Source organism: Chiloscyllium punctatum, chromosome 7 (genome assembly GCF_047496795.1).
Source record: "Chiloscyllium punctatum isolate Juve2018m chromosome 7, sChiPun1.3, whole genome shotgun sequence".
Lineage (NCBI taxonomy): Eukaryota > Metazoa > Chordata > Chondrichthyes > Orectolobiformes > Hemiscylliidae > Chiloscyllium > Chiloscyllium punctatum.
In genome coordinates, this window is record NC_092745.1 from 75,289,105 (window position 1) to 75,307,756 (window position 18,652).

At 39.7% G+C, this 18,652-nt stretch overlaps 1 protein-coding gene across 6 annotated transcripts in view; it reads left to right on the plus strand.

Annotated features, from left to right (window-relative positions):
- The window catches only part of dnajc6 (DnaJ (Hsp40) homolog, subfamily C, member 6), a 143,160-nt gene that overhangs the window by 63,917 nt on the left and 60,591 nt on the right, over positions 1-18,652 (plus strand). For all 6 annotated transcript variants that reach the window (XM_072574066.1, XM_072574065.1, XM_072574064.1 and 3 more), the window contains exons 9-11: positions 785-902; positions 2,584-2,663; positions 15,690-15,880. In XM_072574066.1, the coding sequence (XP_072430167.1) occupies positions 785-902; positions 2,584-2,663; positions 15,690-15,880 (389 nt within the window). The remainder of the gene's footprint in view (positions 1-784; positions 903-2,583; positions 2,664-15,689; positions 15,881-18,652) is intronic.

The following is an 18,652-nucleotide window of genomic DNA, read 5'->3' on the forward strand; positions in this document are numbered from 1 at the left end:
TGGGCATAACCTCCTAGGCTTGATTCTCTTCTGTTTTCATATATGTAACTTTTTAATCATATGTAATATACTATATTTTAAATCAGAAGTGGAATTAACTAACTTTTGAGCTATGTTTTGAAGACTATGAAATAAATATAAACTAAACTTCATTTAAGTTTCAAACGGGCTAATATACACACACACATTTTTTGCAAGATTGCATTTTTGTTTTGAGTGCCAAGCATGCAACCTTGATTATAATAAGCATGTACTAATTGAAAAGTATTGATTTTGAGATGTTTTATTATGCGATTGAATGGACAAGAAAGAACCATCTGATGCCTGGTTGTATGTGATACCTTGTAGAGGAGGAGGAGAGCTTCTTCAAGGTAGGCATCCTTGCAAGAAGATTCGCAGTAGATTAAGATCAACCATCCCTGAAGAAGGGTTTATGCCCGAAACGTCTATTCTCCTGCTCCTCGGATGCTGCCTGGCTTACTGTGTTTTTCCAGCACCACACTTTTCAACTCTGGTCTCCAGCATCTGCAGTCCTCACTTTCTCCTGTATGTGATACCTGTCAATGTTTAGAACCCTCTTAAAATTTCATCCAACTGCTCTTAACCCACCAAATATACATGTGGTGTTCATGCCATTAGGGTCTGTTTTCCTCCATCCTCCTTCAAAATGGCCTTTGATAATTGTGTACAAATTAGGGCCAGGTAAGTTGTTTTTTTGTTTTTTTTAACCTTAATAATTTTTTGCTGAATGGAATTTAGAATTTTTATGTCTTGTATTCCAAAGGGAACACCGAATTCAGGAGGGGAAAGTATTTGCTGCTTTGGATGTTAGTGCCCATGGTGATGTCGTTATCGCTGCCTTTCATATGCGATCAACAATTGGTGGAAGACTTCAAGCCAAGGTTAGTGAAATGCAGAATTGAAATTAACTCAAATGCTCCTTGATAAATTAAAGTTTTGTGAATTCCATAAACTTCACTACAAGCCAGGGAAAAACAAAATTCTGAATTTTTTAGCTTCAGAAGTTGAAACCAACAGTTTAAGAAAAAACTGAGTTGCTCCGTGATGCATATGAAACTTGTTTATTATTGAAATGATGAAGAACTCATTCTTTCTGCATCCCCCCCCATGTTTCAAAGAATTGAAAACCTTTTGAACTCCACCATCATATTCCACAAACTCTTATGAGGTATGGTATCTTAGTCAAAAGAACAATTTTCACTATTAACTAAGATGATGATTAGAAAGGGAATTTGATCTGTTCACAATTTGATAGTAATGAGATCCTCAGGAGCAGAGAGATATTTTCTGGACAAGATGATGTATTTTGAAGGGGATAGCGAAGTAGATGGGAGAAAAACTATAAAGCAATATAGGCTCATACCATTGTTAGATCAAGCCTGCAGATGTGGGGTGATCATTGGTGGATGTGGAGAAGTAGTGAACAATGAAACCAAGATCCCTTGCATTTATATCACACTTGTCGGGGGCAACAAATGTCTTAAGTTTGGTACAATTATTGAAGTACTTTTGAAATGTGGCCAATGTAGTAATGCACAAAATATGGCTGCCAAATTGTGCACAAAGAGCAATATGACACTGACTGGATTAATTTAGTTTATATTTTTGATCTAATGGATAAAAGTTAGCTAGGGGCTGGAGGATAGTTCCTTTGTTATTTCAAGAAATGCCATGGGCTGTTTTTTGTATCTACCTGAGTGGACAGGTGGTGCATTGGTTTAATGTCACATTTGAAAAAGAACCTCACTAAAATGGTAAGGAAATCAACATGGCATATCCAAGTTTAACCCTTCATAGATTCACCTCCTTTTCATTTGTGGTAGTTAATTCCGTACTTCTATTTCTTTATACCTTGCAACCCTTTTTAATAAACGTTTTGATTTGATTTGATTTTATGCTGACTGCTTCAACCTTCTCTAGAAATGTTCTGTAACTCTGTTGACACTATTTTTTTTAAAAAAGATGAATGCTCCTTTTGTTCTTTTGAGTACATCACAAACTATTTACCTGGCTTTGCTTGATACATTTTCTTACAACATTTGATCACCTCAAAGTAACTTCGCTTTCAAATATGTTGTTTAAGTGAAGCTGAATTTGTTGAAATGTTTCTGTCCATTTCTGTTTTCCTTTTCTCTCCTCTCAATATGTACATTTCCAATCCCCAACTCTCTGTCTGAGATACTTTTGCTGACAGCTTATTCTTCCCTGGACGGCTTTTGCACTTTGCCTATCCTTTTACTTTTTTACTTTTTAAAATTGTTTTCACGGCTTGTTTATACCTTTGTAAATTTGTGTGCGACTGACATTAGATGAAAGAAAATTTAGACTAAATTTGTGTCTTCGAGAACTGTAATCTGATACTATGGTCTTTGCAATTTCAAACATAGCTTCTCTGTGGAAGTGATAACTTTGTTGAAAATGATTTGGAATTTATCATGTTTACTTAATCAACTATATTCATTGTAGTTTTGTGAAATGGAATGCTTGTTCTGTACATGCTGTAGTGTGAGCTTTGCCTGTCCGATTATTGGAACTTAAGAATTTTTTCCCTATTTGCTTTAGTTAACAAACACACAGATATTCCAGATCCAATTCCATACTGGATTCATTGCTCCTGGAACCTCTGTATTAAAGTTTACAAAGTGAGTAATAACCTGCCTAATGTGAATATTTTCACTGGATATATGTTTCAGACATTGTATTTCCGTAGGAAGAATTTAGTGTCTTAAGGCAGTATTTGTCCCTTGTTCAAAAAATTTAAAAGTGCAATCTGTATTCTGTATTTAACATTCTGGATTTCCAGGACAAGAATTGCACATTTTTCTCTTGTGGAGAACTGGTAATTGCTGAATTATGGATAATTTTTAATATTTTAACCACATTTATTGTTAGTGACAAGCAATTTCAAATGTGAATTAACAAATGGCAAATGTGGAAATGCAGCTCATTAGCAGTTGAAAAGAGAAAAATATGTTTTTTGTTTGAAGAATCCTTCATGTAAATAACTGGTTCAACCAGAACTTTTAATTTTTATTTTTTTTTAAATGCTTGCAGACATGTTTCATTTTGTTATTGGCTAAATTGCAGTCTGTAAAGGTTTCCATATCTCCATTCAAATAATTAATAACACTTCCTCCCATGAGTGGATTGTGAAATTTCCTCTTAGTTTCCTCAGTAACTTGCCAGAATTGGATAATATATGTAAATACTGCTTGCAGATAATTTGGCCAGAGTTTTACACTTCTGTGCTGGCCAAGTTTTAATTTTCCATTTATTGAAGAAAGCAGCTGGAATATTGTCAATGTAGATGGGGTTTTAAAAATTTTTGTAACAAGCTATTTTGTAACTAATATCTTTATGAAACAAAGCAAAGGTAATGGAGTTCTGGCAATAACCAAACGATTAATTTTTTGTTTAAATTGTTAGTGTGAGTTATTAGATTCAGTCAGTCAGTCGATCTTCAACAAATAGTCCAAAATTTGTGCCACATCATCCAGTAAAAGAACATACTGATGATATAATTGCATATTTAAGGATATAACTAAGTCTTCCAATGTGTAATTTTACAAATTTCAGTCCACTCGTTATCATCTGAGAATTTTCAGTTGATACAAATGAGCTAAAAGTATCTTTTGAATGAACATTTTTCAATTTAACAGTTGAATATGTAATTATATTGAATATGTAATAAAAATGGAAAGAATTGCGCATGTTGTAAATCGGAAACAAAGTCAAATTACTATTAAAGCTCAGCAGGTCTGGCAGTATCTGTGAAGAGAAATCAGAATTAACATTTCGGGGGATTCAAGATGGCGGTGATCTGAGAAGGTTGCACTGCAGAGCTCTGCATCACAGCACAAGTGGGATGAATCTTAACCCACCCAACCCAGGCCATCATGCTATCTGAGACTATGGAAAGATCGTGGAGTCCCAAGAAACTTCTAAAAAATTAACTTACCTGTGTTTCCAGCTGTCCAGAGATGCCGATAAAGGGAGGAGGAGCATCCGAGGCCGAGTCTGCAGTTCAGCCTGCAGGATCCTCTGACTCGATTACTTTTCAGGCCCTGGTGAATTGCGAGATGCTGGGGAAACAGATTGAAGAGAAGCTGGCTCCAATCTCTATCACGCTGCAGAAACATAAGCAGCAGCTGGGAGACCTGGAGAAGAGGCCAGATGCAGTGGGGAGCAGAGGGTCACAGTGGTGGGAGCTGATGCCAGTTCATCCAAGGATAGGATCCAAGCCCTGGAGATGTAGGTCTAAAATTTGTGTGATCAAGTGGATGATCTTTAGAACAGCTGCAGGAGAAAAAAACATTCAGATAATTGCTCTGCTTGAGGGTAAGGAAGGTGAACGGCCTGCGGAATTTGAGGACTGGCTGCTGAAATTCCTTGACTTGGAGGCTGGCATGAGAGGATGGAAGCTAGAGGGCTCACCGGGTCACAGTGCAGAGATTGGGTCTTGGTCAACGTCCTTGGCCTCTCCTGGTGCGGTTGCATCATTACTGGGATAAGGAGAGAGTCATTGAGGCTTCCAGAGTTCAGGGGAAGGATCCGAAGGCCCTAATTTACAAGGGCTCTAAGATCATTTTCTTTCCAGACTTCTCAGTGGTGGTGATCCAGAAATGAAAATCTTTTACGACTGTGTTAAGAGAAGACTGAGGGAGCTTGGGATACAGTTCTCCCTGAGGTACCAGGCAGTGCTTCAGATCACCTTGGATGGATCCATACATCTCTTTGACACGTCAGAGAAAGCAAGAGACTTTGTGGACAAACTAACCTAATTTGAACAATTTTAGTATGTATAAATACTACTGTTTGGGTACATCTTTATCATTCTGTAAAAGAAATGGAGGAAGTCCAGTTGGAGCTTTATCGTTTTTTTTTCCTCGATTTGATGATAATTTGGTTTAAACTATGTTTGGCGGCGGTTGAGATGTACATCTTTAATTTCCAAAGGATAGGTTGGGTACTTATTCCCCTTTTTTTGAAATGTTTTTAGTTCATATTTGGTATTCTATGGGATGTTTTATTCTTTTCTGCTTGTGTTTTGCGATATGGCTCTAGCTGGGAGAAGTGAAGGTGGTTGGGATGGTTAGATGCCTACTTATGGGTAGTTTGGGATGGCTAGTTGCCCCCTCTGGGCAGGGGGTGAGTTCTCCTACTCAGGGCTGTTGGTGCTTTATATGTTGGTTTGTTTTTTGGTTTTTGTTGTTTTTTATTCTCAATAGTTTTGTAGGTTTGTTAAATGTAGTGGTTTTAGTTTATGTAGTTTTTATATTTAGTGGATCATGTGACACTAAGGCTCAGCAGTTTGTGGTTTAGGTTCCACCTCTCTGGAACATAAATGTTACTGCAGAAAATTATGGCTAATGGTTTGATTAAATGGTGTACCTGTAATATCAAGGGAAGTAACTCATAAATTAAGAGGAAGCAGGTACTCTTGAGTCTTAGAAAGGAGAAGATGGATATTGCTTTGTTACAGGATACCCATTTGGATGACAGGAGCATCTGAAATTACAGCAGAATGGCTTTGACAGTTTATTTTTCATCATTTAATACCAGACGTAGGGGAGTGGCTATATTGGTTAGGAAGAATCTCCCATTTAAGTTGTTCGAGTGTGTTAAAGACACACGAGAGGTTTGTAATTCTTAAAGCCTCACTAAATGGGGAAGAATATGGTGTTTTAAATGTTTATTGCCCTCCAGCTCATTCCTTTTAAAATTTTGGTGGATGCTTTTTCTGAACTGAAGTCTCAAGTCCCAGCACATCATTATTGGGGGAGATTTTAACTGTCTCATGGATCCCACAGTAGGTAGGTTGCCCAAAGGTCCCTTGATACCCTCTACAAACTAAACAGTTAGTGGGTCTGTGTGGGGACTTAGGGTTGGTGGACGTCTGGAGGAGTCTTCACCCTACAGATAGTGATTTTACATTTTTCTCCAATCCGCACAGATGTCACACCAGGATTGATCTGTTTTTTTTTTGTTTGCTCCTGATCCCTGTGGTAACCCTAGATGTGTTAGCATCTTGTACAATTGGTAATAATACCATCTCTGATCATGTTCCAGTGTACTTTATTGTTAAGATTAAGGACGTTACAGTGGATTCAAGGTACTGGCGAATAGATCCTTTTATCTTAAAGGATAATAAGTTTGTGGAGTATTTCTCTAGGGAATATTGGGTGTTCCTAGACATCAACATAGGCTTGGTTGATAGTTCATCCGTTCTCTGTGAAACTGCCAAAGTCTATGCTAGGGGGTTAGTTGTTTCCTATTCTACCAGTAGAAAGCGGCAGAAGGATAAGCAGCAACATCTCCTTGAAGCACGGCTGAAGTCATCTGAGAAGGTTTGCTTTGTCAGGTCCTCATTGGTCAAGCTACAAAGGATTATGGTGCTGTGGTCTAAATTAAATTCCATGCTCACACCGACGGCAAAGAAGCAGCTGGCTTTTGCAAAGCAAAGGTTATACGAGCATGGTGACAAGCCAGGCAAATACTTTGCGTATCTTGCTCAAAAGTGAAGTGCCCCACAAACCATTACAGCGATTAGGGAAGGGACTGGGAACCTAAAAAGATTAATGTGAGTTCCAGAGATTCTACTCTTAAGTTATACCAATCAGAGGATTGTGAGGAGGGGCAGGCAAAAATGGATTTCTCTTTTGGGGATCTGAAGCTCCCGGGTGTGACTCCCGAACAACCGTCCTTTCTCAATGCCACATTATCAGAGCAAGAAGTGCAAGAAGCTGTGAGGCAGCTTCAGAGTGGAAAGGCGTCTGGTCCTGACTGACTGACTTCCTAGTGAATTCTATAAGGAATTTCTAAGTATACTGTCAGGCCCAATGCTCAATATGTTTAATGATTTACAGAGTCACGATTGTCTCCCACCATCTGAGAGGCCAATATTTCATTTATCCTTAAAGAGAAGGACATGGAAGACTGTACTTTGTACAGGCCTATCTCGCTCTTAAATGTGGACTTTAAAATCCTCTCTGAGAATCTCACGTTAAGGCTGGAGACTGTTACCTTTTATTACTAAAGAGGATCAGACTGGCTTTAAAGGGTCGCAGATCCTCCAATAATGTTAGGAGGCTGCTTAATGTAATTCAAGCATGTCAACAGCAGTCAACATGGATTGGTGATTTCTCTAGATGCAGAGAAGGCATTTGACTGAGTTGAGTGGCCGTACCTTTTCTACACTCTAGAGCAGTTTGGTTTGGGCAGAGTCTTCAGAAGATGGGTAAAGGGTCTCTACAGTGGCCCCCTCAGGCAGTCATTACCAACTGAGTACGATCAAGCAATTTTAATATTTTTAGGGGCAGCCGGCAGGGCTGTCCCCTTTTCACTATTGCTTTTTACGTTGGCAGAGGCCATGCGTGAAGGTCCCAATATATCTGCTTCAGAAGTGGGGTCAAAATTACAAAAGATTTTGTTGTATGCAGATGTCCTAATTTTTTGTTTTGACATCCAGCAGTTGAAGTGCCTCGCCTGATAGACTGCATTCGCGCGTTTTGGCGCATTTTCAGAGTACAAGATTAATTTTGCGAAAACAGAGGCTATGCCAACCGGTGGCCTTACAAAGGAGCTAGCTCTTGAGGGTGACTATAGAATCCCATTTAGGTGGTCACAGAGGTGTTTTGTGTATTCGGGCATATTCATTACTCTAGTTCTGGATTGGCTATTCAAAGCCAATTTTATCCAATTATTTGGAAAAATTAAACAATTTTCAAAGATAGGAGGCACTTCTAGTCTCATGTTGAAAATGTGTTGTTGGAAAAGCGCAGCAGGTCAGGCAGCATCCAAGGAGCAGGAGAATCGACGTTTCGGGCATGAGCCCTTCATGCCCGAAACGTCAATTCTCCTGCTCCTTGGATGCTGCCTGACCTGTGCTTTTCCAGCAACACATTTTCAGCTCTGATCTCCAGCATCTGTAGTCCTCGCTCACTTCTAGTCTTGTAGTTGGGTCGAAAAGCGCTTTTTAAGATGATATACCCTATACGGATGCTCCCCCTGATTTTCAATAAGCAAGCATTCAGGAGATTGGCTGGTTCAGCTCTTTTTTTTATTTGGAATCGTAAGCTGCCCCTCATTAAATTAAATTAGCTAAACTGCAACTGCCTCACAGATTTGGGGGAGTGGACCTTCCAGACATTAAAAATGACTAACTAAGCTCACTTTTGTCCTATGTGAGTGATTTGGGTTTGTGGAGATCCTCTTTCAATATGGCTAGATATCGAAACCGCCCTGCCAAGGTGCTCCCTTACCAGTTTGCTGTTTTTGGACAAAATGAGGACAGTTAGGGAATATTGCCATAACCCAATAGTCATCAATACTGTTCAAGCATGGAGGGCAATTTGGCAGAGGGAAGGCAATATTGGTAAAACCACTTTGTTTACACCTTTAGTGGGTATGCCAGGTTTTCAACCGGGGATGATAAATTCAGGATTTATATGTTAGGCAGCTAGGGGTGTGTCTTGCATGGGTGATTTTATTTGAGGGAGATGTAATGATCGCCTTTGATCAGTTAGTATGGAAGTAAGAGTTATCTAATCAAGACCTTTTTTTTTGTTTGTTTGCTTTTCAAGTTAAGGATTTTATTCAAAAATATACCAGACTGTTGACTGATTCCTACAAATCCGACATAGAGAGGGGAGTGTTAAGTGCTAAGAGTACATTTCTGTCAATACTTTATATCATCAATTGGGGGGGGTGCCCTCTCAGATAAGTTTTTGACTCTGCAGGATGTGGGAGAGAGAGCTAGGTGTTGAAGTCTCTTCAGAGGCATGGGAGGATATTTGGAAGAATGCAAGAAAGATATCAATTTGCAATCGGACCCATGCTTTACAGTGGAAGATTCTCCACAGGGTCCAGACCGTTTGTCAAAATTTAAACTGGGGGTATCTTCATGTTCCAAGTGCAAGGTCTGCACAGGCACTCTTGCCCATTGTCTTTGGTCTTCTGATAGGCTTCAAACATATTAGAGTGGTGTGGCGGGTGCAAAGGAGAAGATTTTGGCTCTGAGGGTGGTGAAGTACCCTATCTCTCTCTCCTTTTGGGCCTGCCCACTCTATTTCCTGTAGACATGCATAAGAAAAAACTTTTCAATATTCTCATGTTCTGTGCAAGAAAGAATATCTTGCTAGGTTGGATATCCAAAAGCCCCCCAGGCTTGTCAGGTTAGTGGAAGATTGTAATGGAGCATGTTCACCTGGATGTTCTCACAAGTATAGTACATCGCAAAACTAAGGTTTTTACAAGACATGGCAGTCCTTTTTGGAATACCTTGACACAGATTTATCTGCCACACTAACAAAGGCTTTTATATAGCCGTAATGATTGTGTTTTACAACTCCAACATCCAGGAAGGAGGAACAGTGAATGTATGAGTGTTTTTTGTTTGGCTGGGCTGAGTTATTACTATTTATTAGTTTGTTGGTTATTTATTTAGTTAAATAGCCAGTTTGGGGTTTTTATTCTATATTTTTGTATATCTGTTTATACATGAGGGTGGGTTGGGAATTTTTTTATTTGGGTTGGTTTTTATGAACTGTTTTGAATTGCATTGTTTTGTACTTGTAATATTTAAAAATATATTTTTTCAATAAAAATGTACTTTAAAAGAATTAACTTTTCCGGTCCCCTGACCCTGCTTTAGAACTGAGAAAGTTCTGAGGGTCACTGGGCTCAAAACATTAGCTCTGATTTCTCTTCACAGATGCTGCCAGACCTGCTGAGCTTTTCCAGTAACTTCTGGAATGTGTACCTACCTTGCCTTTTTATGGCATTTTGTGGAGCATTTCTGTTGCCTTCCAAGAAAGACCATAAGGCTGAAGTGTTACACAGTAGGAACTGTATTGTGGAGATGTTTACTGTACAGGCCGTTAAGTTAGACTCTGCTGTTTACTGCTGAAAGTGGCCAATGATGTCATCATTGTGTCAGGGTATCAGACACTTAGTGACATTCCACCATTCTTGGACAAACTCAATAGTTTCTTGTTGCAATCCACCTTGTGGCAGTGAAGATAAGCATCCTCTGCCTTAACCTGAACTCTTATTTTTTTTTCACCCAGTACTATATTCGTCTGATTTCCTGCTTTCGCCCTGAATTAGAAAACATCTTCAACTTTCCTTCCAATTCCCACTTTTCACAGTTTCTCTCTTGCCTCTTTCTTGATATTACTGCCTCTATTTCTGAAGATTAAGCTACCCATTAATCTTCATTATAAACGCCCACTGACTCCAAACTTAGCTTGACGGCACATACTCATACCCTCCATCCCATTCTGTTTTTGTTTCCATTGCATCTATTCTGATGATGCGATCTTCTACAATAATATTTCTGTGAAATCTCTTGACTGTGTGCACTACGCTTTCTGCAATGATTGTAACGAGGTCAGCCAGGTGGCCTTCATATAGAATGAGTTGTTGATTAGGGCTGTTAACCCGAACCAATCATGGAGCCCTGGCGAACAGGACTGTCACCGGCACACCCATGACATGGGTGCCGGGGGAAAAAATATAAGCACTACTGCAGTTATGTGGTAGTGTGGGGGTTAAAATAAAGGAAAAAAAAAACAAGTGTGAAAAAGAAAAAGGGGGTTGACTCTGGGGGGAAAAAAGAGGAGGACTGTCAGAGTTGCCTCTGAAGAAGATGGATCGTTGTCAAGGACACTCCATGTGTAAAGAAAGGGTGACTTGGTAACAGGCTCTGTGGAAAGTGAAATGGCTCCACAACTATTCTCTTGCTTTCTCTTCCCTTTCTGAACCATAGTTCTACTTGTCATTTGCCTCTGCCTCATCAGCTTTCATATTTATTACATCATATTCTGTCATTTCTGCCAGCTGTACTGTTATGCCACCATCATACATGGTTATTTTATCCCTCTAATTACAGATTTCTGCAGGTTCCTGTCCCTCTGTGACACTTGTCAACTCCTCAATCACTCCAACATGCTGTACTCCCTCCTGTGGCACCATTCCATGCAAATGCAGGAGACCTAATGCTTGGCTTTCTTTCTTCCTCTCTCCTACTGTCCAAGCCCCCAAACATTCCTTCTAGGTGGAAAAGCAATTTAAATCACGTTTCTTTTAGTTCAGTCAACCATATTTGTTGACAATGTGGTCTCTTTGGGGATACCCAGCATGGATTCGGTCACTCCTTTTCAGACCAGCTGTTCACATGTTGCTGTTGCTGTTGCAAGTTAATCTTAGAGATAGCATTGCACAAACTGACAGCTGCAAACAAAAGTGTTATCTTAATGCTGGGAGTGCCCGAAATGTGTTGTGTGGTGCTGCTATCATGCTGAATAGTCCTCGAACAGATTTTAAAGCTCAAAGCTGAGTATTTACAAGGCAATTCATGGTGCCATTAGTAGCAGCATAAAATTAAACCACAATCTGTAAATAAGTAACTCTACATCCACACTCTGTTGAAGCTACAACATAAAGATCAACATAAGCAGCTGCTGTTTACTGTTAAATACCCCACTACCAACAGGTGAGACCAAACTCTCTAGTTTTGCAATATCCAATTTTAGTTGATGTACACTCCCAGGTGGGAGGTGTCCATGAACATGCTGCAGCATTCCTTGTGAAGCCTAACCTGTGATGCACATTGAGGAGATGAGGTACCTGTTCAGCCAGAAGTGCTAAGTGTTTGATATATCCATATTTCCTTCCAAAAAAAAAACACTCCTGTAATATAATTCTGTTTGAATCTATCAGTTTGTGCAATGCTATTGCTAAGATTAACTTGTAGTTGCAACTTCAGGTATATTGCGTATCCATGGCCTGTTTGTTCCCTGCATAGCAGGTTCAACACTGTGTGTAGTTCAGACTTGTGTCCATGAAGCATGAAGAAAGACTTTAAAAATGTTAAAAACTGTCCATTCTTGTCTACATTTTAAAAATGAACTTTGGACTGAAACTTGGCTGCCACAATTTCTGAAAGGACTTCAGTCATCAGTTACCAGGGCAAACCTCTGACATCATCTAACTGGAATATCACATTGTATGGGCGTTGCAAAGGACCAGCAGATGTGGTTGTCTTACCAGCAGTGAATGAGAACCATTCACTAATGCTAATAGCCCAACAACTAGATCACTTAAGGAACAATGTTCCCCATCCAAACTATAAGGTTTACCTGGTTAAGTTGAAATTTGATTCATTTAGGAGCTCAAATCTGTGATCGCACTTCCTGATTTTTGAAAACTTTTCTGATCCTATACTTCAACCTGGGAAGAAACAGATTGCTGTTAATGTTCTATCAGTCTGGTAAATATCTAACTGCTGTTAACTTGAATCTGCTAGGAACTTAAGGCCTATGAAACTCTACTTCAGCTTGATGTCTGAATCAAGCTTCAAGTCTCTGCCTTTTTGCAACTCTTGCTAGAAAAACTCTGTCTGAAAATGCAGCAATCTCGCACAGCTACACCTTCAAAGCATTCTGCAAGTTCAGTCAACTACAAGGGCATTACAAGACACTACCTTTCCGGACTTGGAAGAAAATCACCTGAATTAATTCCCTTATCTTTATTCTTCTTCACAAGCTCTTTACTTTTCAATTTCTTTCTTTCTTAGTGGCTATGCATGTGTGAGGGTGGGTGTGTGTGTGTAGTGACTATTAGCCCCTGGGTTTAACTGCATGAATAAACCATTCTGTGTTTTGTTCCTATATAGTTTGCAGGTCATTTGTGACATTTAATTTAAGCGTTGAAGATTTGGAGAAAGTATGCTGTAGTTTACTTTAAAGTGGAAAGAATTGAGACATTCCCCTTATCCTTTGGGGAAAAATGAGATCTCCAGTTTGACAGCAGTGGAGCCATATCACCAGTGTTGAACTGACAAGTGTGTACAGGGCCAATAGCTCCACTCAAGACAAATGAAGAACTAAGGTTGTGTGTGGATCTCTCCTGTTGAAGGGAGGAATTAAAAGGAAAATACATCCTTTTTTTAATGATGATTAAAAAAAATCACACAATACCAGGTTATAGTCCAATGGGTTTATTTAGAAGCAGTAGCTTTTGGAGCGCTGATCCTTCATCAGTTTTTTTTAATGATGGCTTGGCAAAATTGCCAATGGCAAGTTTTTCAAAAGCTGGATGGAAACAGTGGATTCTGACAGATACCCTTAGACCAAGAGCCAAGCTTGGTGCATACATTTGTTATGCCATTCAAGGGGTCTTGCTTCAATTGTTTACCAATTATAATCTCCACTGCACAGAGGTTTTTCCAAGAGTGATGTTTAGAACCCTGAATGAGAAATTAGAAACCATGTTCCATACGAATGACATCCTTGTTCGTGGAAGATACAGAAGAAATGAGCAGAGGATTGGGATGATTTTAATGGCAGAACAGAGTGCCAAGTGAAAAAAAGCCAATTCTCTATAATGATTCTGGGGCATGCCATCAAAGAACAAGGCATCACAATGGACAAAGAAGAATAAGCGAATTTGCAGCATCAGAATGTAAAAATAATGTGAATCAAATGGAAAAGTTTTAACCTTAATTTAGCCAAAAGAAGTGACCGGTTTATTATTTTGATCGCATGTTAATTTCAGTTCAGACTGGGTCCTAAAGAGTATCATTGGCTTTTAGTCTGGTCAGGTGATCAATTCCGTCAGCCTATGTCGGTGTTTTTCATTTTTAAAAGAATTGAGTCAGTGAAAGATCCAAGGTATTAAATGGGAAATAGATGATCCTGGCTAAATTGTCCTATTTTCATTGATCTCTGACTCAGAAAATAGAGAAAGGTGAGCAAAGGTCATAAATGGGTGAAATTCCTTGTAAGACGAGCTATTATAGCTGTAGGCAGAAAAGGAACAGGATATGCATGATACACTTGAGCTTCAGTGACATATGGTGTCAAGATATCATCTTTCTCATACTTCATTTTCAACGAATTGGTAAGAATCATATTGTCCACAAAAATAAATGAATCTTCATACAGAGTATTCACATGTTTTACTACACAAAGCTAAGACTCAGAGTGTAGCCAGATTATGCAGTTAATTGATTGAACTGTGAGCTATGTTTCCTAGTTAACTTCAATCAGTACCAGCTAGATTATTTAGTTATACAAATTTAGATTCTTCAATTGTCACATACTTTTAACTTGGAGCATAAGTATCATCTAAATTAGAATTCTTAGATTAAATGACGACTGTTGTAAGCTCTGTGCGCCCTGTGGCTTAATTTACTTTAACATTTACCTTTGTGACTTTGAAGGATTAGCATAATACATTCTGCATTGCATGAAAGACCTTCCTGTTCTGAAGGAATAACGTGCAACCTATTGTGAATTATACAAGTGAAGTTGCATTTAGGGGATGTTGCATGTTCCTTGACTAAGTACACTTTGAAGACCATGCAAGTAGTTAGTCCAGACTAGGGTCTAACGTAGGAATAAATCCACTTTCCAAATGTGGAAGAGATCTTAAGTTAAATGTGACCAGTACAAGTTATTGAGGTCAATTCTTTATATTTGTCAAGAGCAGTGTTATTCAATTTATATCCATGCAAAACCAACCATGTGAAATATTAAAAAGTGTTTCTTGCACTTAGTCAAACATGGTCTTTTATGATCTATTGTCTATGACAGAATACAAATTCAAATCATTCTCTTCTCTTAGCAAGTTTTGTTCAAATGAGCCTAAAACAATAATTGAATTAAGCTGTTGGAGTAATAAACAGTCAAGTGACATCGATGGTGGGTAAGTTGTTGGAGGGGTTTCTGGAAGTTAGAATTTACATTCATTTGGGGAGGGAAGGACTGCTGAGGGATAGTCAGCATGGTTTTGTTAGAGGGAAATCATATCTCTCAAACTTGATTATGTTTTTTGAGGAAGTAACCAAAAAGATGGATGAGGGCGGAGTGATAGACATTGTTTACTTGGATTTTACTAAAGCCTTTGCATCATAGACAGGATGGTTAAGAAGGTGTTTAGCATTCTTGCCTTCGTTGCTCAGACCATTGAGTATAGGAGTTGGGATGTCATGTTGAGGTTGTACCGGATGTTGGTGAGGCCTCTTCTGGAGTACTGTGTACAGTTCTGGCTGCCCTGCTGTAGGAATGATATTATTAGACTGGAGATGGTTCAGAAAAGATCTGTCCGGATGATGCCAGGAATGGAGGGTTTGAGTTACCAAAATAGGCTGGATCGGCTGGAAGTTTTCTTCACTGGCATTTGAGGGTGACCTTGTAGTGGTTTATAATATCATGAGAGGCATAGATAAGGTGAATAGCTAAGGCCTTTTCCCTTGGGTAGGGGCGTTCAAAATTAGGGGTCATACTTTTAAACGTGAGAGGAGAAAGATTTGATAAGGACATGAGGGCAACATTGTTAAACTTTGATATGTATATGGAATGAACTGCCAGAGAAAGTGGTAGATGTGAGTGTGGTTATAATGTTTGAGACATTTGGATTCATACATGAATAGAAAAGACTTGGAGGAATATGGTCCAAATGCAGGCAGGTGGGACTAGTTTAGTTTGGGAGCCTAGTTGGTGTGGCCTAGTTGGACTGAAGGATTTATTTTTATGCTATATGACTTTGACTCCTCATGTTGAAAGGTATAGCAGGTTTGATCATTAAAATAATTAGGAAAGTATTGCTAAGAATTACTTGGCTCGCTTAATACAACTATGTTTCTATCTTTTACCCCCACTTAGACCAGAGTTAGATGCCTGTGATTCTCCAGAGAAATATCCTCCATTGTTTCATGTTATACTGGAAGTAGAGGTTGAATCTTCCGATAAACGCTTTGACCTGACACCTCCCTGGGAACATTTGAACACCAAAGATCTTACACCCAACACACTATTCTCCAGCCACCAGGAACATCAAGAGACATTAGCTGCAGGTATTTTTGTCATTGTGAAGGGCACGATCAATGAAATATGTGTTTAATACATTTGTCAGCTTTTGCTCGTTTCACCGAAGAATTATTGCTGAAATTTGTTTTTATAATACCATTTCTTTTTTTAAAATGCTGATTTTTTTTTTTTTTTTTGCAACTAAAATGTAACCAATACTTTTTTTTTCAAGCATTTGTTCACAGGATAAAAGCTTTGCTGGCGAGGCCAGCATTTATTATTCATCCATAATTACCCAAAGGGAGTTTAAGAGTTGACCACACTGCTGTGGGTCTGTAGGCCAGACCAGATAAAGGCAGCAGCTTCCCTCCTGAAGGTCATTAGCAAGCCAGATGGGTTTTTTTTCTTTTTGTCGATTGGCAATGGTTTAATGTTCGTCATTAGGCTCTTAATTCCAGATTTGTATTGAATTCAAACTACCATGGTGGGATTCAAATCCTGGCCCCAGGACATGACCTGGATCTCCTGGGTTATATAATCTAATGCTAATATCACCAGGCCATTGCCTCCCCCGAAACAAACGAACAATTCTTTGCAGCTTCAATGTGTATCAGTATGCAATGCTAGTAAGCATGTTTGTACATGCATTATGCAGCAGCATTATTATTTAGCCTCGCTAAATAAGTGGGGTGATCCACTGTGGCATTGGTGGAGGTTGTCTGTTCACTTGTGCTAGGTGCATTGCACACAGGGATTTTCATGGGGAAAAGGAATTTCCTAGATAAAGGAAATGCACTTTTCTTCTAGCCTTGTATTATTGGTAGACTATTAATCCAGAAACTCAAATAATGTTTGCGAGACCCAGGTTAGAATCCCATCAAGGCAGATGATGGAATTTGAATTTAATAAGTATCTAGAATCAAGAGTCTGAAGGTAAGAAGTGGAACAATTGTCAATTGCTGGGAAAATCCCATCTGATTCATGAATGTCTGCAGGGAAGGAAATCTGCCATTTGTAAGAAATACATGTCACAATAAATAGATCAAATGCAATTCTAACCTGGTCTATTGTGCATGTGATTCCACACCCACAGTAATGTTGTTGACTCCCAACTACCCCCTGAAATGATATTGTCACCTACTTAGTTGTATCAGTTGTTACAGAATCTCAAGAAAATGAAACCATTTGATATTGACCTAGGTACCAGAATTGACAATGGCAGAAACAGGTCTCTTAACTCTGCAAAGTCCTCCTGACTAGCATCTGGGGGCTAGTGCCAAAATTGGGAGAGCTGTCTCAGTCCAGTCAAGCAAAAGCCTGACATAGGCACAATGTCTGTAAGCCATACTCGCAGAAATGTCCCAGAAACAGCCATCACCATCCGCGGATAGGTTCTGTCCCACTGGCAGGACAGATGCAGCAGAGATGGTGGCACTGTGGTGTACAGTCTGGAGGGAGTTACTTTGGGAGTCCTTTAATGTTGTTGACTTGGACCCCAAGAAGTCTCATGGCTGCAGGTTAAACATGAGCAAAAAACGTTCCGCTGAATGCCACGTACTGACTTCCCTCAGCTGATGAATCAGTACTCCTCCATATTGAATGACACTTGGAGGAAGCATGGTGGTGGCACTGGCACAGAATGAATTCTGGTTGGGGGATTTCCATGGCCACGAGCGGCTCAGCCACTGATTGAGCTGGTCGGGTCCTAAAGGATGTAGCTGCTAGACTGGGTCCACAGAGCAAGTGGTAATGGAATCAACAGAGGGAAAAACATGTGACCTCATAGTTATCAATCTGCTGGCTGAAGAGGCATCTGTCCATGACCGTATGGGACAGACATCAAACAGATCTAGCAACTCAAGACTTAACATCTATGAGGCACTATCGACCATCAACAGCAGCAGAATTGTACTCCAGTACAATCTGCAACCGCATGGCCTTTTCATACTTTCACTTAACCATTACGGTCGAGCCAGGGAGTCAACCCTGGTTCAAAGAAGGGTGTAAGAGGGCTCGCCAGGAACAGCATCAAGTAACCCTAATCCTAAAACTGAGGTGGAAGTGGTACTGCAGATGCTGGAGATTGGAGTCAATGTTAGAGTGGTGCTGGAAAAGCACAGCAGGTCAGGCAGTACCTGAGGAGCTGGAAAATCAATGTTTTGGTCAAAAGCCCTTCATCAGGATGGGCATTTGCCCAAAATGTCGATTTTCCTGCTCCTCTGATGCTGCCTGACCTGTGCTTTTCCAGCACCACTCTAATCTTGACTCTAAAACTGAGATGTCAACCTGATGAAGCAAGCAACCTGGACTACTTGTGTTCTAAATAGCATAAGTGTCAAATGATAGACAGAGCGAAGCAATCTCACAACCAAAGATCGGATCTAAGCTCTGCAGTCCAGCACTATCCAGTCATGAATAGTGGTGGATGGTTAAACAACTAGCTGGAGAAGGAGGCTCCACAAATATCCCCATCCTTAATGATGGAAGAGCCCAGCACATCAGTGCAAAAGAGAAGGTTGAAGCATTTGCAACAGTCTTCAGCCAAAAGTGCCAAGTGAGGATCCATTGCTGACTACCCCAGTGGTCCCTGGGATTACAGCTACCAATCTTCACCAAATTCAATTCATTCTACATGGTATTAAGAAATAGTTGGAGGCACTTGATAGTGCAAAGGCTCTGGGCCCTCAAGACGTTCCATCTATTGTACTAAGACATGTGTTCTAGAACTCCTGAACATCGCCAGTCAAGCTGATCCAATACAATTCAATTCTAACACTATCTTTGGGTAGATGGTAATGCAGAAAGTTACCCATGTATTT